This window comes from Thermobia domestica, chromosome 3 (assembly GCF_964235325.1).
Source record: "Thermobia domestica chromosome 3, izTheDome1.hap1.1, whole genome shotgun sequence".
Lineage (NCBI taxonomy): Eukaryota > Metazoa > Arthropoda > Insecta > Zygentoma > Lepismatidae > Thermobia > Thermobia domestica.
This window is the reverse complement of record NC_137456.1, coordinates 150,628,344-150,647,537: the sequence shown is the minus strand read 5'-3', so window position 1 is coordinate 150,647,537 and position 19,194 is coordinate 150,628,344. Positions and strand designations below refer to the sequence as shown.

Here is a 19,194-nt window from a genome sequence, read left to right as displayed (position 1 = left end):
GAAGACACACATCGTTCTTTTATTAGCCTAGCTGGAATACAAATTCATATAGCTACAAGCAATACGTCCCTCTCTTGGAAAATAAATACAGACTTTCTGAAGTTCTTACCGCTTGGTGCAGGGAATGTTGCCAAATGTATTTTGAAACGGAAAATATCTATTTCTTAGAGTGAATAATGTTTAAAAATATATATTTCTTCGAATGCATGGTGCTTGTTCGGTTATATGTGATTACGCTTTGAACAAACTCTAATGCGTATATACTCTTCAATAATTAGCAATAATAATTAGCACCAATACTTTTTTTTTTTTTTTGTTGCTGTTGGCTGTACAGGAAAATTAGTCAAGATATCTAAACAGACGGTGTTACTTTTAGATTTTGATCAAAGTATGTGGGCATATGCTATCATCCTATGCGTTGATCGCTGCAGTACTAAATTGTTTTTTATGTGTATGTATGACAGCAATGTTTCATCATGAAATTATGTTTATTTTCAGATCTCTCCACACCCGATATATATGACATTACTACTGTGTTGGATATATAGAACAATACTATCATTCTTTATGAATCTTGTGCGAATCATCTAAAATGAATTCCGAATTGTTGAAATACCTAAAATAATAAAACAGTAGCCTTATGTATAATTTTGTGTTCTTCTCTAAATGCCGGAGAATAATTTAGTACTTTATATATTAATAATATAAGTATATTTCTTTTATCAAAATGTAATTACTTGATGTATTTATAAAATCAAATAAAAAAATATTAACTCTACAGACATATTGTTTTTTCATGCGATTAAAATACCAGTTTCTTACGTCGGTAAACAAATGCTATACACAAAAGTATGACGATGGTTTTGCCTGTGAGTATATCCAGTCACCTTTAATTACCCGTTACCCTACAAGCAGTTTAATCCTGTAGGTTTCTCGAGTTATCTATTTCACAGCAGCTATGCGTATTCAGGGTCATTTCAGAATTAGGATACCAGAAATAAATTCCATTTCTACTAACAATTAATTCCCGAATTTTAGGTTGGCAAGTACGCTTCATATTGGTTAAAGAACGTTTCATAACAAATTTGTTTATTGGTGTCTCTTGACTCAGAAAAAATAATACCTGGAATTTTGTTGGCGAAGAATATATAAGTATGTCGTGATTCATCATACATACCATATATTCTGATTATGTTAAACAGGAATTCTGTGCCCGCGTTTGCAGATATCATGTATTCCAATATATGTCATAACATTTCTACGCCATTGTAAATTCAAAAGAATGTGCCAAAAGGGATTTAAACGCTTCATAAATACGGAAACTATAAATGAAATTGATCCATGTTTTTCTCAGCAGTAAGAAAGGAAATTATACTCTATTTCGTCGTGTGTTCACCACAAATAACACATGCATGACGTTTATCGTCTTACAAGGAAGGTGTCCGAAGTGTAAATCTCAGATTTTAAAAATGTTTGTACAGATCGTTAGGGGGGCTCATAGAATAAAGATCAGCACAACAAATTTCGGCGGAACCCCATATTTGGGTGGGGCAGTGCCCCATTTTCGATTTTCGGCTTTCGTAGTAAAAATCGGCCTTTTGATTTGAAAATTGACTTATTGTTGTCGACAATCGTTATCATTCGTCTTCATTTGCATAAAGATACTTCAATTGTGGGTCAGGGATCCCTATGTGTGGGGGGGGGTCCGCCTCACAAGTGTGATACATGTTACCCCTTCATTTCATGACGAGCTGAATTCAAATATGTCATTAAAAGTTCTTAGTGGAGCACATGTGCGGCACAGGCCTCTGCCTAGTTTTTGGGATGCTGAATCACAAGTTGAAAGAGAACTCAAGGGCTTGAAATAGAATTTTGACAGAATCAGTGCTTACTATATGGATTGAAGCCAAAAGAGATTTCATGCCAGTACATGACATGGATGTTGGGAAATGGGCAATTGAAAAAGCGAAAGAAATTAATCTTGAAAACTTTAAGGGTTCCAAAAGTTCCTGCACCCGTTTTAAACGGAAACATAATATTGTGTAGCGAGAAATAACAAAATTCGTGTCGCGAGCAGACGTTGACACTTCAAACAGATAGAAACTTCAGCCATATCCTTCCAGCTAGAAGTCAGGGATACGTTACCGGAATTCGATATAGACAATACTTATAATTCCGATCAACGTGTTTTTGCAATGAAACTGCCCTATAATCGTATGTTAGGCATACAAGGTGGGAAAAAAGTAGAAGCTTCTCCATAATCCAAAAATGCTTTATCTCATAGCTATACGATAATATCCCTTATGTCTGTCAGTGGAAAATTAGTTGGGCCATTATAGATTGTATTTCCAGAACCGTCAGGAAAATTTGGAGCACAGATCAAGAAACCTTTATTCCAGCCCCCAAATGTTAAGGTTTCTGCGTCAAAATCTGGAAAGATGGGTAAGCTACATTTGAAGGAGTGGATCCGTGACGTTTTGGTTCCTAACATAGGGGACAAAAGTGTCTTGCTCGTAGATTCATGATCATCTTTTAACGAGAAAGAGACGCAGCAACACATTCCGGACGAAAAAACGTTATGTAAACATTTCACCGTGAGCAACTTGGGCTGTACAACCACTGGATATTTGGGGCTTCAGAATCTGGAAGAATTTTATACGGAAAATATGAGATTTCGTAATTTTACACCAAATTGATATACAACTTCCCAACGTAACAACATTATAAAATTGCAATCGCTAGTCTATGAAACACTATCATCGCCAAGCCACCATGATGTGTTCAAATATAGTTGGTATAAATCCGGATATGTAGATGCGAGGCCGTCAGAATTTGTTAATCCAGTGAGTTTCTCATTTTCCTTAAACGACACTATCATATGTGATGAGTGCGAAGATATAACACTCCTGTAATGTAGTTGGCGCTGCAAAAGTCTTTGCGCGGAACACTTTTTCGAGCAGTTTCATTTCCATAAAACATACAATACATAAAGTAAGTACGAATTCTGCCAAACTTCGGCCCTTCAGTTCTATTTCAAGCCATTCAGTTATCTTTCAACTTGTGATTCGGCATCCAGAAACTAGGTAGAGACCTGTGCCGCACATGTGCTCCTCAAAAAACTGTTATTGACATATTTGAATTGACCTCGCCAAAATGAAGGGGGAATATGCATCACACTTGTGAAGGGGACCCCAGTGGCGGATCTAGCCCGGAGCCGGGGAAGCAGCTCCCAGTTTTTTTAGTGCCAAAAATAATTGAAGCTACTATTTATATATTATGAAAGTTTATAGTAAACTCATGATATAGTATCATAGCCTGGGGTCGGCTTCCCCCAGTTTTTAGCTTCTAGATCCGCCAATGGGGACCCACACACACACACAAGGATCCGCGACCCATAATTGAAATATCTTTACGCAAATGAAGACAAATGATAACGATTGTCGACAACAATAAGTCAATTTTCAAATCAAAAGGCCGATTTTAAGTACGAAAGCCGAAAATCGAAAATGGGGCACTGAGCCACCCAAATATGGGGTTCCGCCGAAATTTGTTGTGCCGATCTTTATTCCATGAGCCCCCCTAACGATCTACACAAACATTTTTAAAATCTGAGATTCACACTTCGGACACCCTCCTTGTTAGGAGTAAAATCTAAGATTTTTTTTATCAGCCTTCCAATGTATGATACGTTAACCAATATATTTTTTAAAAAAAACAAGTAATTAATTACTACAACAAGTTATTTTTCTTCCGTACTTGGCAAGCGTTTTATACGACTATTTCTTTCACAGTTCTCGAATATATTTTATAATATTTATTCTTCACATTTAGATATAATAATTTATATAATTACTAAGTGTTGCATTCAGTTTAATGGATATTGCGGAGGACCTGGACTATTTCACTTTAAGTTTGATTGGTTATCACCTCAATGCTTTATAAATATGAAGTTAGAATTTAGTCAACCTTTAATCCGCTCAATTGGAATTGACGAGAGCCTATGGTAATGTAGAGTAAAAACTTTAACCTCAAATTAAATTATATACGATGTCTTGATAATACTTAGTTTGTAACTGTTAGAGATTGAGACCTCCATTCCGTAGTTTTTACTGTTTACGAGATTCTTGGTAATTGGAAATAGTTTCCTACCCTGTAGTGTTTACTTAGCTACTGCAAGGAGGAAGAGGTGAATGCCTTGACACTGAGTGATTAGCTACTAGCGCCAATAGTATTTTATGGAATTATTGGTTCCCCTTGAGTTGAGTGGGCCTTTCTATACATATACACTACACTTACATTCTTTTTTCCACTTACACGTTCATACATTCCCTTCTTTCTTCAACACTTTTTTCCGTTCATTTTACACTCCCCCTCTTCTCTACCTTTTGCCCTGTCTATCTTGGCCTTCAGCCCTCTATAACTGTTCGAACTTCTCTCCCGATTTTGACCTTTACCCTATTGTGTCGTATTTCTCTCCCGATTTGACTTTTTCCCGATTGTGACATTACTTTTTTCACGTCTTTTTTACTTTATCATACTTCTTACTTTGCATATGTCATATACCTTTGTACTCATCTTATTACTTTCATCATTTTTCTACTACTCAAATCATTACATTTTACACGTTCAATTACCTTTGTAAATTGCCGATAAGTCTTTTCAAAGACAGTGGCAACGTTCTTTTGCGCCACTTTTGTGACGCTTCTACAAGTACAAGATTGGTTCCTCTTTCGAAAACACGGGGATGGACTGGGTATAATGGACATTTCCACTTATTTTTTTTTTCATTGCATAAAAAAAGCTTCAGAGCTAGCTGATTACGGAGAACACTTCCTTTCGCTCATGCGACGTTTCTAACTAGTCGAAATTTGCGATTGAATTCCGGCCTGCTACTCGTGCGCTTAAAACAACGGCCACCATGTTTGTACGTCACAGGTCGGTACAGGGGAAAACAGGGTCGGTATAGGGTCTGCTACTCGTGTGCCACTCACTAGGGAAACGGCTTAGCGGAAGGTACGATGCATGTTTTTCAAATGTGTACGACGTTGCTAATAACACAAAGAATAAAAAAAGTACGTTCGTAACAGAATTTAAGGTTTATTTAAAAAGCGAGCTATATATTTATATATTTATTATCAATTATTTGAATATACTTGCACATCTTAGGACAAAGTTGAAGTGTACTAATTTGCTATATTATTTACATTGTTTGTAGCCTGAAGTAAGAAAGTAATTAATATTCTCATGTTTCGGTCACCGACCGACCTTAGGAAGTGAATGTTATACAAAAAAAGCAATAATATAAGAACATAGTTATTTGATAGTAGAGTGATAATTTCTCATATGCAAGTTCATCCTGGATTCGATAGTTATGCGCTCAGGGGAAAGTCCAAGGAACTTATTACATGAAACAAAAAACATTTCTCTATGTAAAAGTAATCTAAATTCTCTACTGAGTTCAACACAAGGACGCAGAAACTTACGATGATGATATGAGCATTCTGATAATTTACCAGTGCTATTATCGAACTACTTTACACATTAGCAATATTATTTCATCATACTATCTTCGCGTTTATGGTCGTTCTCTTTAGAAATGAAACATACTCGTAAATTGTTTATATTAGTCCATGTGAACATTTCCAAATTGGCTGAAGTGTTTTGAGCATATGAGTTTATATTTAAACCAACAAATAAACAGGTATGGTCTCACAGTAATGATAACAAACTAGTTATAGTGGCTTATTAAGGAATTAAATAAAATGAAGTTTCTACTTTTATGTTTCTCGAATATATCCTGTAGGTAAAGGGAGATGGATGATTAATGAGAGTGAATGATTATAAAAGAATCGTTGGACTGGTCATGTGGGAGGAAACGTCTGAATCGTGAGAAAACCCACGCACATGATGTTGTCCATTACAAATTGATATGGCTTGAATTCGAACCAGGTACCACTCACACTAGAATTGAGCACTGGACGAAACTTAACAAAGGCTGAACTCTTAAAACCTTTGCTTTTATGTATGATTTTTTTTACTTGTAGACCTCAGTACACATTACACAATACTGTACATGGTCTTCCGAAAGTCCTGCGAAAACTTAAAGAGCTGTAACTTTCTAACCATTTATTGTATCTGTGCAAAACTTTTAGTGGACTTGTAAGAAAGTCTGAAATTTTGTTTCGAACCATTTTGTCAACGCCAAACATCCAGCTGAGCACCATTTACGTAAAAACATTGCTGAAGCATTTTCGGGAATCCAAGAATGGCATTTCGACGTGCTTCATCCGTAATACTCCCAATCACACTACGTATCTTCTTCCGGAGGCCCTGAACATCTTTCGGTTTTTACTTGTAAACTTCTGTCTTCACATGTCCCCAAAGCCAGTAGTCACAAGGCGTGAGATCTGGCGATCACGCAGGCAATTGATTACTCCTCTTCGGCCAATCCATTTGTTGGGAAATTGCTTATCAAGGAATTCTCGCACGTCTCGGGAAAAATGCGGAGGGGTTTCATCCTGTTGTAGGTGAACCTAATTGATGATGCCTAGCTTCCGAAGCTCCGGAACAAGAAAGTTTCTTAGCATATCGAGGCAGTTGGCGCCATTCACCGTGTCTTCATCAAAGAAGAAAGGTCCAATGCAGTGTTTTATTGAAACGGCACACCACACATTTAACTTAGGAGAGTCACGAATGTGTCTCAAATTCGTGTGGATTCTCAATTCCCCAGATTCTACAATTGTGTCGGTTTATCTCACCAGACATATGAAACGTGGATTCATCTGAGAACAGTAACTTTGCAAGAAGCCCTGGATCACTGTTCAACCGAGCAAGCATCATTTCACAAAACTTACTTTTTATGTCACAGTTTTCTTCCGTCAATTCCTTTACAAGTTTCAACTTGTAAGGCTTTCCCTTTATTTTCTTACGAACAATATTGTGTTGTGTTGTCATTGGCACTCGCAGCTCTAGCGCTCGCAGCACTCGCAGGTTCTGCGTTTCAACGATTTCTTTGGACTTCGCAACACGCTTTCCTGCACGGACTGAATCACATCAACACTAGTTGTTGGCCTTCCGCTACGAGGCAAGTCCAAGACACTTCCAGTAGTTTGGAACTTATCGTACCATCTCTTGATTCTTGAACTTGCAGGTGGTTGTTTCTGATATTTTTGTCGGAATTTTCTTCTCACCAAAACACTAGATTTTAACTTACAAAACCACGCCACACACTGCGTTTTCTCTTGAGTAGACGCCATCTTTGTGACTTGATTTGCGATTACGACGCCAACGTTTACATCTGCTCATTGTTGCCAACAAATATTTTAACATTTCCACTAAACACTAGAAACAAAATACAAAATTGTAAGTAGTACTTTCAAAGTTACATCTTTTTACATTTTTGCAGGACTTTTGGAAGACTCTGTACTTTCACGATATAATCTTTTGCAAATGTACTAACGTATACCAAACATTAATCATCTCAGAGCTGAGGGCTGGCTTGCAGCCGATCCTAAAATGTAGGGGGGCCCTGTAGAAGTTAGAGGGGCTGCTAATCCAACCATATTATAGTTCATCACCATATTATGGTTTATTTGCAAGCCTACCTTGAAAAGTTTACCGGGCAGTAAAAAATTAGGGGGGCAGCCCGGGGACCGAGGCCTATCTGAAGGGGAGAAGAAAATAAATAAACTTTTTTTTGCATATTTAGAAGACTATTTCGTGTGAGGTTATCGAAAAGAAAAACCTGAAGTTTTAAAGTAACAACCTAAGTAACACATAATGAATTTCTGTCAATATTCCTCTTGTCCGGCTCGAAAAATCCTGGACGCCAGTTAGTCAAGGCAATTGGAAATGGGAGTCTGGCTCATAAATAAGTTTTAAAAAAATAAAATTATGAAGGCCCATGTATGAAACTGTATTATTATGATGCGTAGGTTTGAGAACCGGAGCCTAGGTCACAGGAAAATTTCTCAAAAAAATCATCTTATCTTGTTTATGATGGTCTTTCGGCAGCCTAACCATCTGTCTGCCTCTATTCGCTACAGCTTCCTCCAGCTTCAAACCACCGCAGTGACTACAAAGCATTTGTCTTGTTGAAATATAAGAAAGTAAAGCGCTATACTATATGTCACCGAATTGGATGACATGACCACATATCATTGATCTTAAGGAAAAACCCTCATGTTCATTCTCTCAATCCTCAGATTCATTCCTCAGGTTCATTCCTCGATTTTTATTTCGGAGCTGAAGATCTTTGCCATTCAAAGCGCACTATGGTTCTTTCATCATAGCCCATCATAGCCATCCTTCTAGCCCCATATTTTAGCCTAATTGCAATCTTTAGGTTTTACAACCTATCGAAGTTTGTCAGTAGTGACATATTTATAGTCTGATTCTTTTGAAAGGAAGCGGGTATTCTACACTACGATATTGGCTATAATCCTCTGAGAATGCTTGATATTCGAAAACAACTTGTGAAATATTTGGAATCAAAGGAGACCAAGAAGAAGATAAATGGAGAAAGTTGTATATTACATCTAATATCTTTGAACTTTCTCGGATATTATAAGAGCGATTAGATTAAGATGACTAGGAGGAGATAAGCGGAACACGTAGCACGCATGGAAAATTAATGCGAAGTGTTTCGAGTTTTACTTTGAAAGACTTTGATAACATACTTCTTGGGGCTCTTGAAGGCAAGAGCAAACTATACGTTCATTTTGTTTCCGAAGAAAATACTTTGTAACATTTCAGCATTTCTTTCTATATCATTAAATCTAAACGCAGTAATCATGCACACGCTCTCTGAACGTTACATAAACATTAGTTAATTCTTGTAGATTATTTCGTGTATTTTTATGTACCTCAACATCCTTTCTTATAGTCCCAACATTAAGTTTCTCTTACATGCTAGTGAGAAATATTTGTTCTTGCTCTGAAGGTTTCGTTGTTATCTGAGCTATTGGCTTCAATGCATTGTTGTGTTGATGATCCTTCGGTTGTTATCTCCTTCACGATAACCACAGCAGATATATTAGATTAATTTATTGAGGAAAGGAAATAAATACATAATATTCGAATACACCAATAACTAATACATGTTTAAATACAAGTGGTTATTAAAATGATTGAAGCTAGAAAATTCAAGTTGCATGAACAATACAGTAATACTGATACCACATTTAATTCTCTGTTTTACTACAGAATAGCTTTAATTCATTGTGGACTGGAGCAATATAAGTTACGAAGAGATTCTTAAGAAACTGTGAACCATTCCTAACGATTCATCACTGTAGTTTCGTTAGCAAGAATGGAGGGGATTATTTACTCATGAGTCTGAGTTCTAGAACCAATCACGGAATTGCAATAATGTGGAAATTTGAGATTTTGGGAGTTAGCGAAGAAGTAGTTCATCTTGATGTTTATATAACTCGTGAAATCATGCTTTGAACAGATCCAGCTATGTAAATTGCCACATTGACTTCTTGGAATATTATATTATTGTCCGGAAACAACATTTGGACCATTGAATGAAGGAAGTATATAGACAGTAATTCATCCTCAGCAGCGCCAAAACTTAGATTTTTTCTGGTGAGGCAAGTATTAATACGCGTTTTTGGAACCTCTAGAAAAGTTGCTTTTCTAATTCTTGTGCTCCCTCTATCCATTTTCTCTTACCCTTTATGGCCCCCCAGTGGACCCTCCCGCACGGCAAGGTCTGCGGGGCAGTTAGTTACGCCCCTGAGTCCCTTTCATACATGTCAAATAATTAAAGGGACAATAATGACAAATCTCAATACCACACAAATAAATATTATTCCTAGGGCCTATAATAGTAGACATTTTTTACTGAAACGGGCCCACGACTCATTCTTGTTTTATTTACGTTTTGTATGCTATTTTGTTTATGTAATGTAGTGAACCTGTTTGATGCTTCATTTATAGTTTGATGTTCGTATCTTATATGGAGTGAGAAAATTTTGTCTTAAAATGCCCCCCCCCCCATCAAAGGGCGGGAGGTCTCTTTGGGGGAAAGTTGCCAGCCACAAGTTACGGCCCTGTATTGAAGCATTCATTTCGCAGGCGTTCGGAATCAGAAATAATGGGCCCCAAAGTTCAGGAGAAGTACGGCCTGTCAATCAGATATTGATGGGACGGAGTCTTTGTTCGCTGTTGCGGTCAATGTTGAAGAAGTTAAATAAAGTAAAATGAAAACAGAAAAGATGAGCTGAACAGAAAATGCGCCAGTGTTCGCTCTAAATCCCACCAGGCGAATTCATCAACTGTCCTTGCCATTACCCACCTTATCTCTATAAACTTTTAAAAAAGCAGTCTAATTTGTTTTACGAGGGAACCTATCCAAGTGTAACTGTGACTTCGAGTCGAAACTATGGCCGTTGGATACCTTGTCCTAAAAGACCATAACACGAAAAGTTATACAACTTCGATCCCAACCCTTGCGGAGATATAAGCGTGAAAAGATAATAATTGAGCTCCATACTAAACATTACAAAGTCAGATTCCGGGTCAGATTTTTTGGAAACGGTCGGGTAAGTAAACTCAGCGAATACATATCAAATTAATGTAGAGAGCCAACACCTTCTGAATGAAAAATTTGTGTCCCCGGGGCATGCGCAGGGTCCCAGGCGGGGTCTAACTCAAAATTTGCAAATGGAAGAGGGTCAAGTAGCATATTGTATGAAAACTATTCTTAAATAAAAAAGATAAAACAAATCTCAATTCTCTACGATAACCCTGTGCCAACGGGTAACTGGTCAAAATGTCAATACAATATAGAATACATCGGAAAATATATGGCCACGCTTCTAAATCTGTTAAGTTGCGACAATAATAAAACAGAAAACACGTTTAAAAGTGCAAGGTATTGAAGTAAAGCAAATTCCTGCAGAATCACTCACAGAGTCGCACAACGGACCTTATCAAAATATAAGTGTGACATCGAATGACCAATGGACCATAGAATGACCATGACCAGTGGATTTAATGTCCTAGAGGAGAAAGGATACATTGTCAATCGCTACCGTTGTGGAGGGTGAGAAGTTGAAAAGGCAACGGGTCTGTTTTCATTGAATTTTACGATACTTGTTATCATTTTTTCTTGCGCAATATATGTTTTCTTTATTGAAGTAACATTCTGTAAATATACCAACACGTATATGCAAAGTTGTATAACTATTTCCTTTGGACATAGTTTTGTTTACTTATATTTCACCCACATATTCTTCCAATAAATTGCATATTGCTGCAAATCAATATTGTATTGTCACAGAGTATTTTGTGTGCCAACATTCTATGAAACACTGCCTTCTGGGACGTTCACTATGTTTTGGCTCGTCTAACACCCCACTTGGTTATCGTTTTCTTTCCCGAGTTTACAATTATCAAATTGGTTTCCAACTTTATCTTTTAACGAAATATTGACCATTCCCTATAACCCTAGAAAAGCATACTCAAATATATTTTATTTCTGCACCATTATTCCAGTTTCCTCCAACCCCACTCCTCCCCAACTTGCCTCACAGTCTCAAGGTCACTTCTTTTCTTCTTTACCATCACGTGTCTCGTTCAGCAAATCCCCCGAGAGAAATTTCACGGAGCAATCTGGGAATTTGGGGGCCCGATTCGAGAGTCATATACCGTAGCCTTTTGACCTTCTCACTCTCCACGACGGTTGTAATTGACAATGTATCTTTTCTCTTCTAGGACACGAAATCCAATGGTCATGGTCATTCTATGGTCCAATGGTCCAATGGTCATTCGATGTCACACTTATATTTTGATAAGGTCCGTTGTGCGACTTTGTGAGAGATTCTGCACGAATTTGCTTTACTTCAATACTTTGCACTTTTAAACGTGTTTTTTTTTGTTTTATTATTGTCGCAACTTAACAAAATTAGAAGCGTGGCCATAGATTTTCTGATGTATATTGTATTGACATTTCGAGCAGTTGCCCGTTTGCACAGGGTTATCGTAGAGAGTTGAGATTTGTTCTATCCAGCTAATAAATATAGACGGTGTAATACAAATGCGTGTTTGGCCTTAGGATACAAAATTAAAGTTCGCGGTTTTGCACTCGCACCATCTTCGAAGAAACACTAATACTTATTGGAATGTAATTTAGTTCAGGATTACGTTGTTTCGGTAATATTAAAATCTTATATACTACTGCACTGACGTGTAATATACAGTAACTCCACATGGTTGATAGTTTATCACTGAAATATGTATGATTTCAGTGGCTTTCATGGCATGGCGTTCACTACAACTTTGATTCAGGGATGAAGGGTAATCCAAATTACGTACCAGACAATATACCTTTTCACTTTGTAAGGCTCAGGTAGCAGATCTCGATTGCGACCACAACAACATTGCTAATCGCGCATTTCCAGTTAGATAGAGCTGAGTTTTCCAGGAGCACTTGGGTGCAGCTATTTCCAATGCTCAACCTTTGTACTACTCATGGACAACTCAATAAACTCTATTTTACAGATAAGCAAGGATAAGCTTAGACTGCAGAGCTCGTAACACCAGCGTATATGTAACTTGTAGGTAACTCTAACAAATCTATCATATTAATGATATAACAATAGATAACAAATAAAACTCTTCACTAAACACAAGTATTTGAGTCCAATGTACTATGCAACCAATTTCATCGACCTCAGAAACGATATAAATGATTAATATCATATTGTTTGGTTATTATTTTACTGATTTTTCGGCAATTTTATTTGTTCATGTTAACACGCATTTTATAGACAGCGAAAATATACCTATGTCCTCAAACTCCGGATTTGGTAGCAGGAGATATTCTTATAGTCAAATATCAATACCGATTTCATAGGAGACGAAGTTGACAAAATTGATTTTTGACCGCTTTTTCTCAGTTTCCGACCACTGTGCGTCGTTGAACCTCTTAAACCCACAATTCTGCCAAACTTCAAGTTTCTTTTCATATTTCAACTATCTAAATGATAATATTCTGTATCCCAAGAAAACGCACATTTAAATAACATGGGGATTTCTCCATCCCCCTTTAGAACCCTTAAAAACAAAAACAAAAAAAAATCACTTTTGGCAATTTTCCTGTGGGTTAGTCCCACAAGGATACAATCATGCCAAATTTCATGATTGTATTCCTGCTGGAAGTGTCTAAATATTTTGGGTGTAGAAGATGTCCCACATAAACAAAATGGGAATGATTTTTTAGTTCCCCATAGTTTTATATGTAGTTAGGATTTATTTTATTTTCTGATTTATGCAAACTCTCGTAGGATTTATGTTACTTCGTTCTATGTTTTCCGTAATGCATTTTGTAACTTCATGAAACATTTTCATATCTCTTTGTCAAACATGTAGTTCTGTTTCATTAGAAACTACAAATTTTTGTATCATATCTTGTCAGAACTACCAATCTTGAATTCAAGATTCGCATTAGGCAAATCTTGAATTCAAGATTCGCCTAAACTTTCTCTTAAGTTATCATCTGTAAATTCAACTGTCTGAGGTTATTAGGCGAATCTTGAATAGTCGAAAGTTGAAGTCACCAAAGAAAATATGGACCAGTATTTATCAAGATGAATTTCGTTTACGTCAAAACAGATAATTTGGTACCTTTGGGGATCCTATGGTACAATTTGTACCATACGCGTTTTTCATGGTACATTGCGTTATTTCTCTTCTATTTGAGGTTTTTCCTCCGGGTTTTTTGTTTTTTAAGTCCGGAGGCATTGTAGAAGACATTACGTATGGTTTCAGACCTTCCTGCGTCCAGACATAGGAGGAGATGACGTCATAAATCTAAAATTTATTTTTTCATTTACTAAGCCTATGTTCAATATTTTTTGGTGGGCTTATTTTTCCACGTAGAAGATTGAAATTTTGCACAAACATTCAGTCCACCGAGTAGTATTTACCAGATTTTCTTTCAGGTTTGTGAGTTGAAACAGAGGGGGAACCAGATGGGCAAAGGGGTGAAAAAAGGGATATTTTTACCCCTAAAATCCCGTTTCAAAGGATTTTCCCGCCTCACATACATGATCGGAAGTCATACCGTCTGAAAGGCAGTTCCATTTTTAAGAGAATGACGGTCGAATCATTATCCTAGGTAATTAGGGACGTCTCAGGGATTTTTTGAAAAATATACTTCTATGTAGGGAAAAATGGGACATGCTCGGTATATTTTTTTTTTTTTTTTGGCGGGCTTACTTTTGCACCCAGAAGATTGAAATTGTGCACAAACATTCAGCCCACCTAGTAGTATTTATCAGATTTTTCCAGATATCTGCATTAAAACAGGGGGGTCCAGAGGGGGAAAAATTGAAAAAAGGGATTTTTAGACCAAAAAATCCCGTTTTTCACGATTTTCCCGCCTCACATCCATGACAGAGACACGCGAGTCCTACTGTCTGAAAGGCAGTTCCATTCTGAAGAGAATGACGGTCAAATTATTATTCTAAGGTAATTAGGAACGTCACAGTGATTTTTTTTTCAAAATATAATTCTGTATAGGGTAACATGGTGCATTTTCTGAATTTTTTTGGCGGACTTATTTTTGCACCTAGAAGACTGAAATTGTGCACAAACATTCAGTCCACCGAGTTGTATTTAACAGATTTTTTCAGATTTCTGCGTTAAAACAGGGGGGGTCCAGAGGCGCCAAAAAGTTGAAAAAAGGGATTTTTAGACCAAAAAATTCCTTTTTTCGGGAATTTCCCGCCTTAGATACATGATGGAGACATGTGAATGGTACCGCCTGAAAGGCGGTTCTATTGAGAAGAGAATATGGGCGACACATGACCCTAGGGTAAATAGGGTTGTGTCAGGAAATTTTTTCCCTGAGATCATAGTGTTTTGTGGTAATTTGGGGCATTGTGGGAATTCTTGATAAAATTTCTCCCACCCTTACTATTCAAGATAGAAACTTGAAATTTGGCACACACATTCAGTATACCAAGCACTATTTATCAGATTTTTTTTAGATGGCTATGTTTACACAAGGGGGGTCCAGGGGGCCAAAGTTCGAGAAAAAAAAATTACCCTCCAAAATTTTCACTTTGACATAATTTTTCCCGCTTCTGGTATATGGTATGAGCATGCAAGTGGTACCATTTGAAAGCCAGCTCTATTTTGAAGAGAATGGGGTATGAACCATGATCCTAGGATAAATAGTGACGATGCAGTAGTTGCTTGACTGAATGTCAAAAAAATAGCCCAAAAAGCCGGGATCCGGAAAGGGTTAATTTAGAGCATCATAACGAAAGGTAATCCATTTAGAATACTAATATCTAAATATTAAGTTGATAAAATAGTTTTTCTTATAATATTTAACATGCACTTGATTCAGTTCATATATTTCCCTTAATTATTTACTTTAACTCTTCATTTAGAACTAAAAATGATTATAGTCAACTTATATACAAGGTGTAACAAAATGATCTTGTTTTAGTTGTAAGTGCAATATGCGAATAGAAGATAAATACTACCTTGCTAAACTTTCTCCATAAGAAATAACTTATACCATATGTTAGGGCTATTAATGATATATCTGTTTACAAAATAATAACGAAATCACATGAGCGGTATTTTACAAAAATGTAAAATAATAATAATAATAATAATAATAATAATAATAATAATAATAATAAATAAATAAAAATAAAACACCTCAAGGGTTACTATCCCTTAATCATATTGTCCCTTATTAATCATATTGTCAATTTTTGCAATATTGTAAGAATAGTTATGACACTTATTTATGAAATACAAGGAAAATCCTCTGAATCGTTTTTAAGAAAGTATCATACAGAGAAACCCATCTCAAGAAAAAACTATCCCCCGTAGATTTATTCAAGACTAATGAGTTGTACCTTATTGTCATGGTTTTAATGAAACATTCATTTATGAAGTAAGTAGAAATCCTCTGTCATTTCTCAAAAAAAATGTAAGAAAAAACTCATCCTCAAGAATAAAATACCCCTCGTAGAACTTTAAGAGCAAACGAGTTTCGCAGTAGTGTTAGGATATTAATTAACGCTAGGAGCACGGGGGGAGGGGGGGCTCAATTTAAACCCAAAACATTTTGCTCTTTCTTTCTTATATCGGTAATAATGAATGGAATCTTTTTTAAAAACGTGATTTTTCATTATTATTTGAGATGTAAATATATAGAAATTTTCAACGATGTACGGTAGATAACTTTCGAGAATTCTAGTCTTATACATTTAAACACGGCTGGGTCATTTTGATCCAGCTTCTTATTTGTGTGGGTTTGTTACACTTTTATCCTTTTGTTCCTAAACCAAACGTTGTGCTACGACAACGAAATATCTACCTGTAGTCTTATCTGCATTTTAAGATATTATATCATTTGGGTCACTATTCCATGAGGTGAAATAGTCCTTCTTATAATGTGGAATAGTCCACTGAATCAAGTGATGGCGATTCAGTGGATTCAAGTGAAAAATCCTCTATTCTACCGCTACTGTTGCTGTTTGAGGACACGGACCTCCTCGTGTTTGTGGTCGAGTAGATGGTAATCCAAGATCTTCAAAAGAAAATACAGATCAAGGTATTCATTTTCGTCAGAGCAAGCTCACAGATTTCCCATAGTCTTTGAAGAACGTGCTGCTGATGGAACACTATGGAGACTAGTCACTCACGGACACGGTCCACATACAGCAGTAAGTCGTTCAATCCAGAATATTCTACGATATACAAACGGACCAACTTATCTTGCAAAGCGCAATATATCTTAGATATTTTTATAATAAAGAATACAGACTGCCTTGTAAGAAAGTTATGTTTAATTTACGCAATATATCTGAAGAGAGTTTGTGCAGCGTTTGGCGCCTCGTGATAAGTGAGAACATTCTTAGATGCCGGTATATAAAACGATGCAAAGAAGAGGAAGCCCGTTTGAAGTCAGGTGATCCTACATGGTCAATCATATTAGAGGAAATAGAGGCATTTTGCTCTATACTCTCGAAGAACATACAGCACCAAATCGAATTCAAAAAGGAGCCTTTGGAACAAAATCTGGGGTCCATTTTTCAGAGAAACTATGAAGATAGATTTTCAGAAATTATGAATTACCTCAGATTTGACATCAAAGCAAGAGATTTCATCCTCGAGCTAGCCATGAGTTCAGTTGATTCCAGTTTGGCGCCCCTTTTATCAGCGAGGCTATATGAGAAGTGGACCTACTGATTAACGTGGAAACTGAACCCCATGAGCTACCGCTGGGAATCGAACCCGGGTCTCCCACTCCAAAGGCGCGTGCGCTAAATGCTTAGCCACGAGGAAGCTCTCTCGAGCTATCCATGGAACTTCTTGCCCCATATATGGATATCAGAAATCGACTACTATCAATAGCACAAAAAAATAATAATAACACTCATGATAAACGAGAATAAAAACTCAAGAGTATTGGAGAAGCGAGTGTGTTGCGGCGTTGGAAATTGTTCCGGGAACAAAACTCGTGACGTGTGCATGGGATGCCTGAAGCCTGAATGTGGAAAGTGCACATGCTCAACCGTGACGAAGTTGTGGTGTTCAAATGTGTTGATGTCCAATCCAAGTAAGTGTATGCGAACTATCAACGATATGTTTGTAATATTTCAGGATATGGTTTTCGTTGACTGCAGAAATAAGTGAAAGGGATAAGACATATTATTATTACGTACGTACATATTAGAACTGCTGATTGAGTATTTTGATTTTTCTTTTCATACAAGTGACAAATGTAAATGTATTACTTACTGTTAATCACATCTGGTCAGTTATGACATGATTATGTAAATATTGTTAATTTATTATTATTATTATTATTATTATTATTATTATTATTATTATTATTATTATCATTATTATTATTATTTAGGGTACCCACGAAATTAATTTTTCAAGGCTAAATTAACCTTCGGAGCTTATAGCTTAGGTAAATATTTTCTCCTATACCCAGGAAGAATCGAACCCGAAACGATAGTTTACAGCAGAACACACTATCGGTAGAGCCAGATAATCACAATAATATTTCCGCATGTTAATAAAACATATTTTTGCTTTGTAATATGGCCCAATGCATGAAGCACAGTTATTTAGCAAATTAAAATCCCGCATGGGTCAAAATGACCCATCAGTGCTTAAAGTCAGGCAGACTAGGTTAGTGCTTCTAGTGTTAAATATTTGTTCATGAAGTAAGAAGAAAATTATATCAAATGATTTTTAAGAAACTCATCCGATAAACTCAACACAAGAATAAACTACTCAGCGTACAGTTTATAGGAGAAATGAAATATGGCATGTTACCATGAAAGAAAATCGTAGTAAAGACACTCAATTACAAGAATAAACCACATACTATTTTTCACCACAAATGAGTTATGTTATATTGTCAGTTTATTAATGGAATATTTATATTTCTAAAATTTGAATAAGATCATCTGAGACTATTTTGAATATATCATCGGAAAGAAAACTCACCCAAAAAATAAACTAACTAGCTTTTCTCGATTTTTGCAGAGATATAACTTATGGCAAATAATGAGGGTTGCTGGAAAATCGATTTGTGAAGTACTGTGTAAGTAAAATCGCTACAGCCGTTTTTGTGAAGATAAATGCTGAAACTGGAAGTAATTAATTTGAACTAATACCGGTCAGAATGGATGGTTAACCGAAAAGATGGAACTTATTTTTGGCAAACCTAAAAGATTGTTAAAAACACATTTCGACATCTCTTGCCGTTTTTGTGCTATGGAAATCACTATTTAAACCGAACGTATTAGAAATTTAAACCACTTCCGGTCTTGGTAAAATTTTCCAAATTGTGGTGGTAATTTTTCTTGTAACCATGAACAGAATGGGGAAAATGGTTTGACGTTGCCTATTAGCATATTTGTTCTATGGAGAATAATGTTGACACCACAAATGTCCTACTTTAGGTTTCAATAGAGGGTTAATGTAGGAGAAGAAACATATCCTTGGGAAGCTGAATTAAGTTACAGAAAACGGCATCTCGATATCTATTACCGTTCTTGCTTTATGGAAATTAGTACTGAAACCAGAAGTAATAGTTAATCTGAAGCAGTTCTCGTTTTGAAAGAGTGTTGTGGATAGTTGTGTTGTACGTATTGTCTTGAGACGCTGAATCGTTTGGGAAGAACCGCTTCTCGT

The 19,194-nt window shown here is 36.4% G+C and overlaps 1 protein-coding gene across 2 annotated transcripts in view; it reads left to right on the top strand.

Annotated features, from left to right (window-relative positions):
• The window catches only part of LOC145680809 (uncharacterized), a 708,231-nt gene that overhangs the window by 602,725 nt on the left and 86,312 nt on the right, over positions 1-19,194 (top strand). Inside the window, exon 10 of one of the 2 annotated variants that reach the window (XM_081751881.1) lies at positions 499-778. The exons of the other annotated variant lie outside the window; for it this stretch is intronic. Within the exon in view, the coding sequence (XP_081608007.1) occupies positions 499-548 (50 nt within the window). The 3' untranslated portion in view covers positions 549-778. Of the gene's footprint in view, positions 1-498; positions 779-19,194 lie in introns of those variants that run through there. 2 annotated transcript variants of the gene reach the window in all.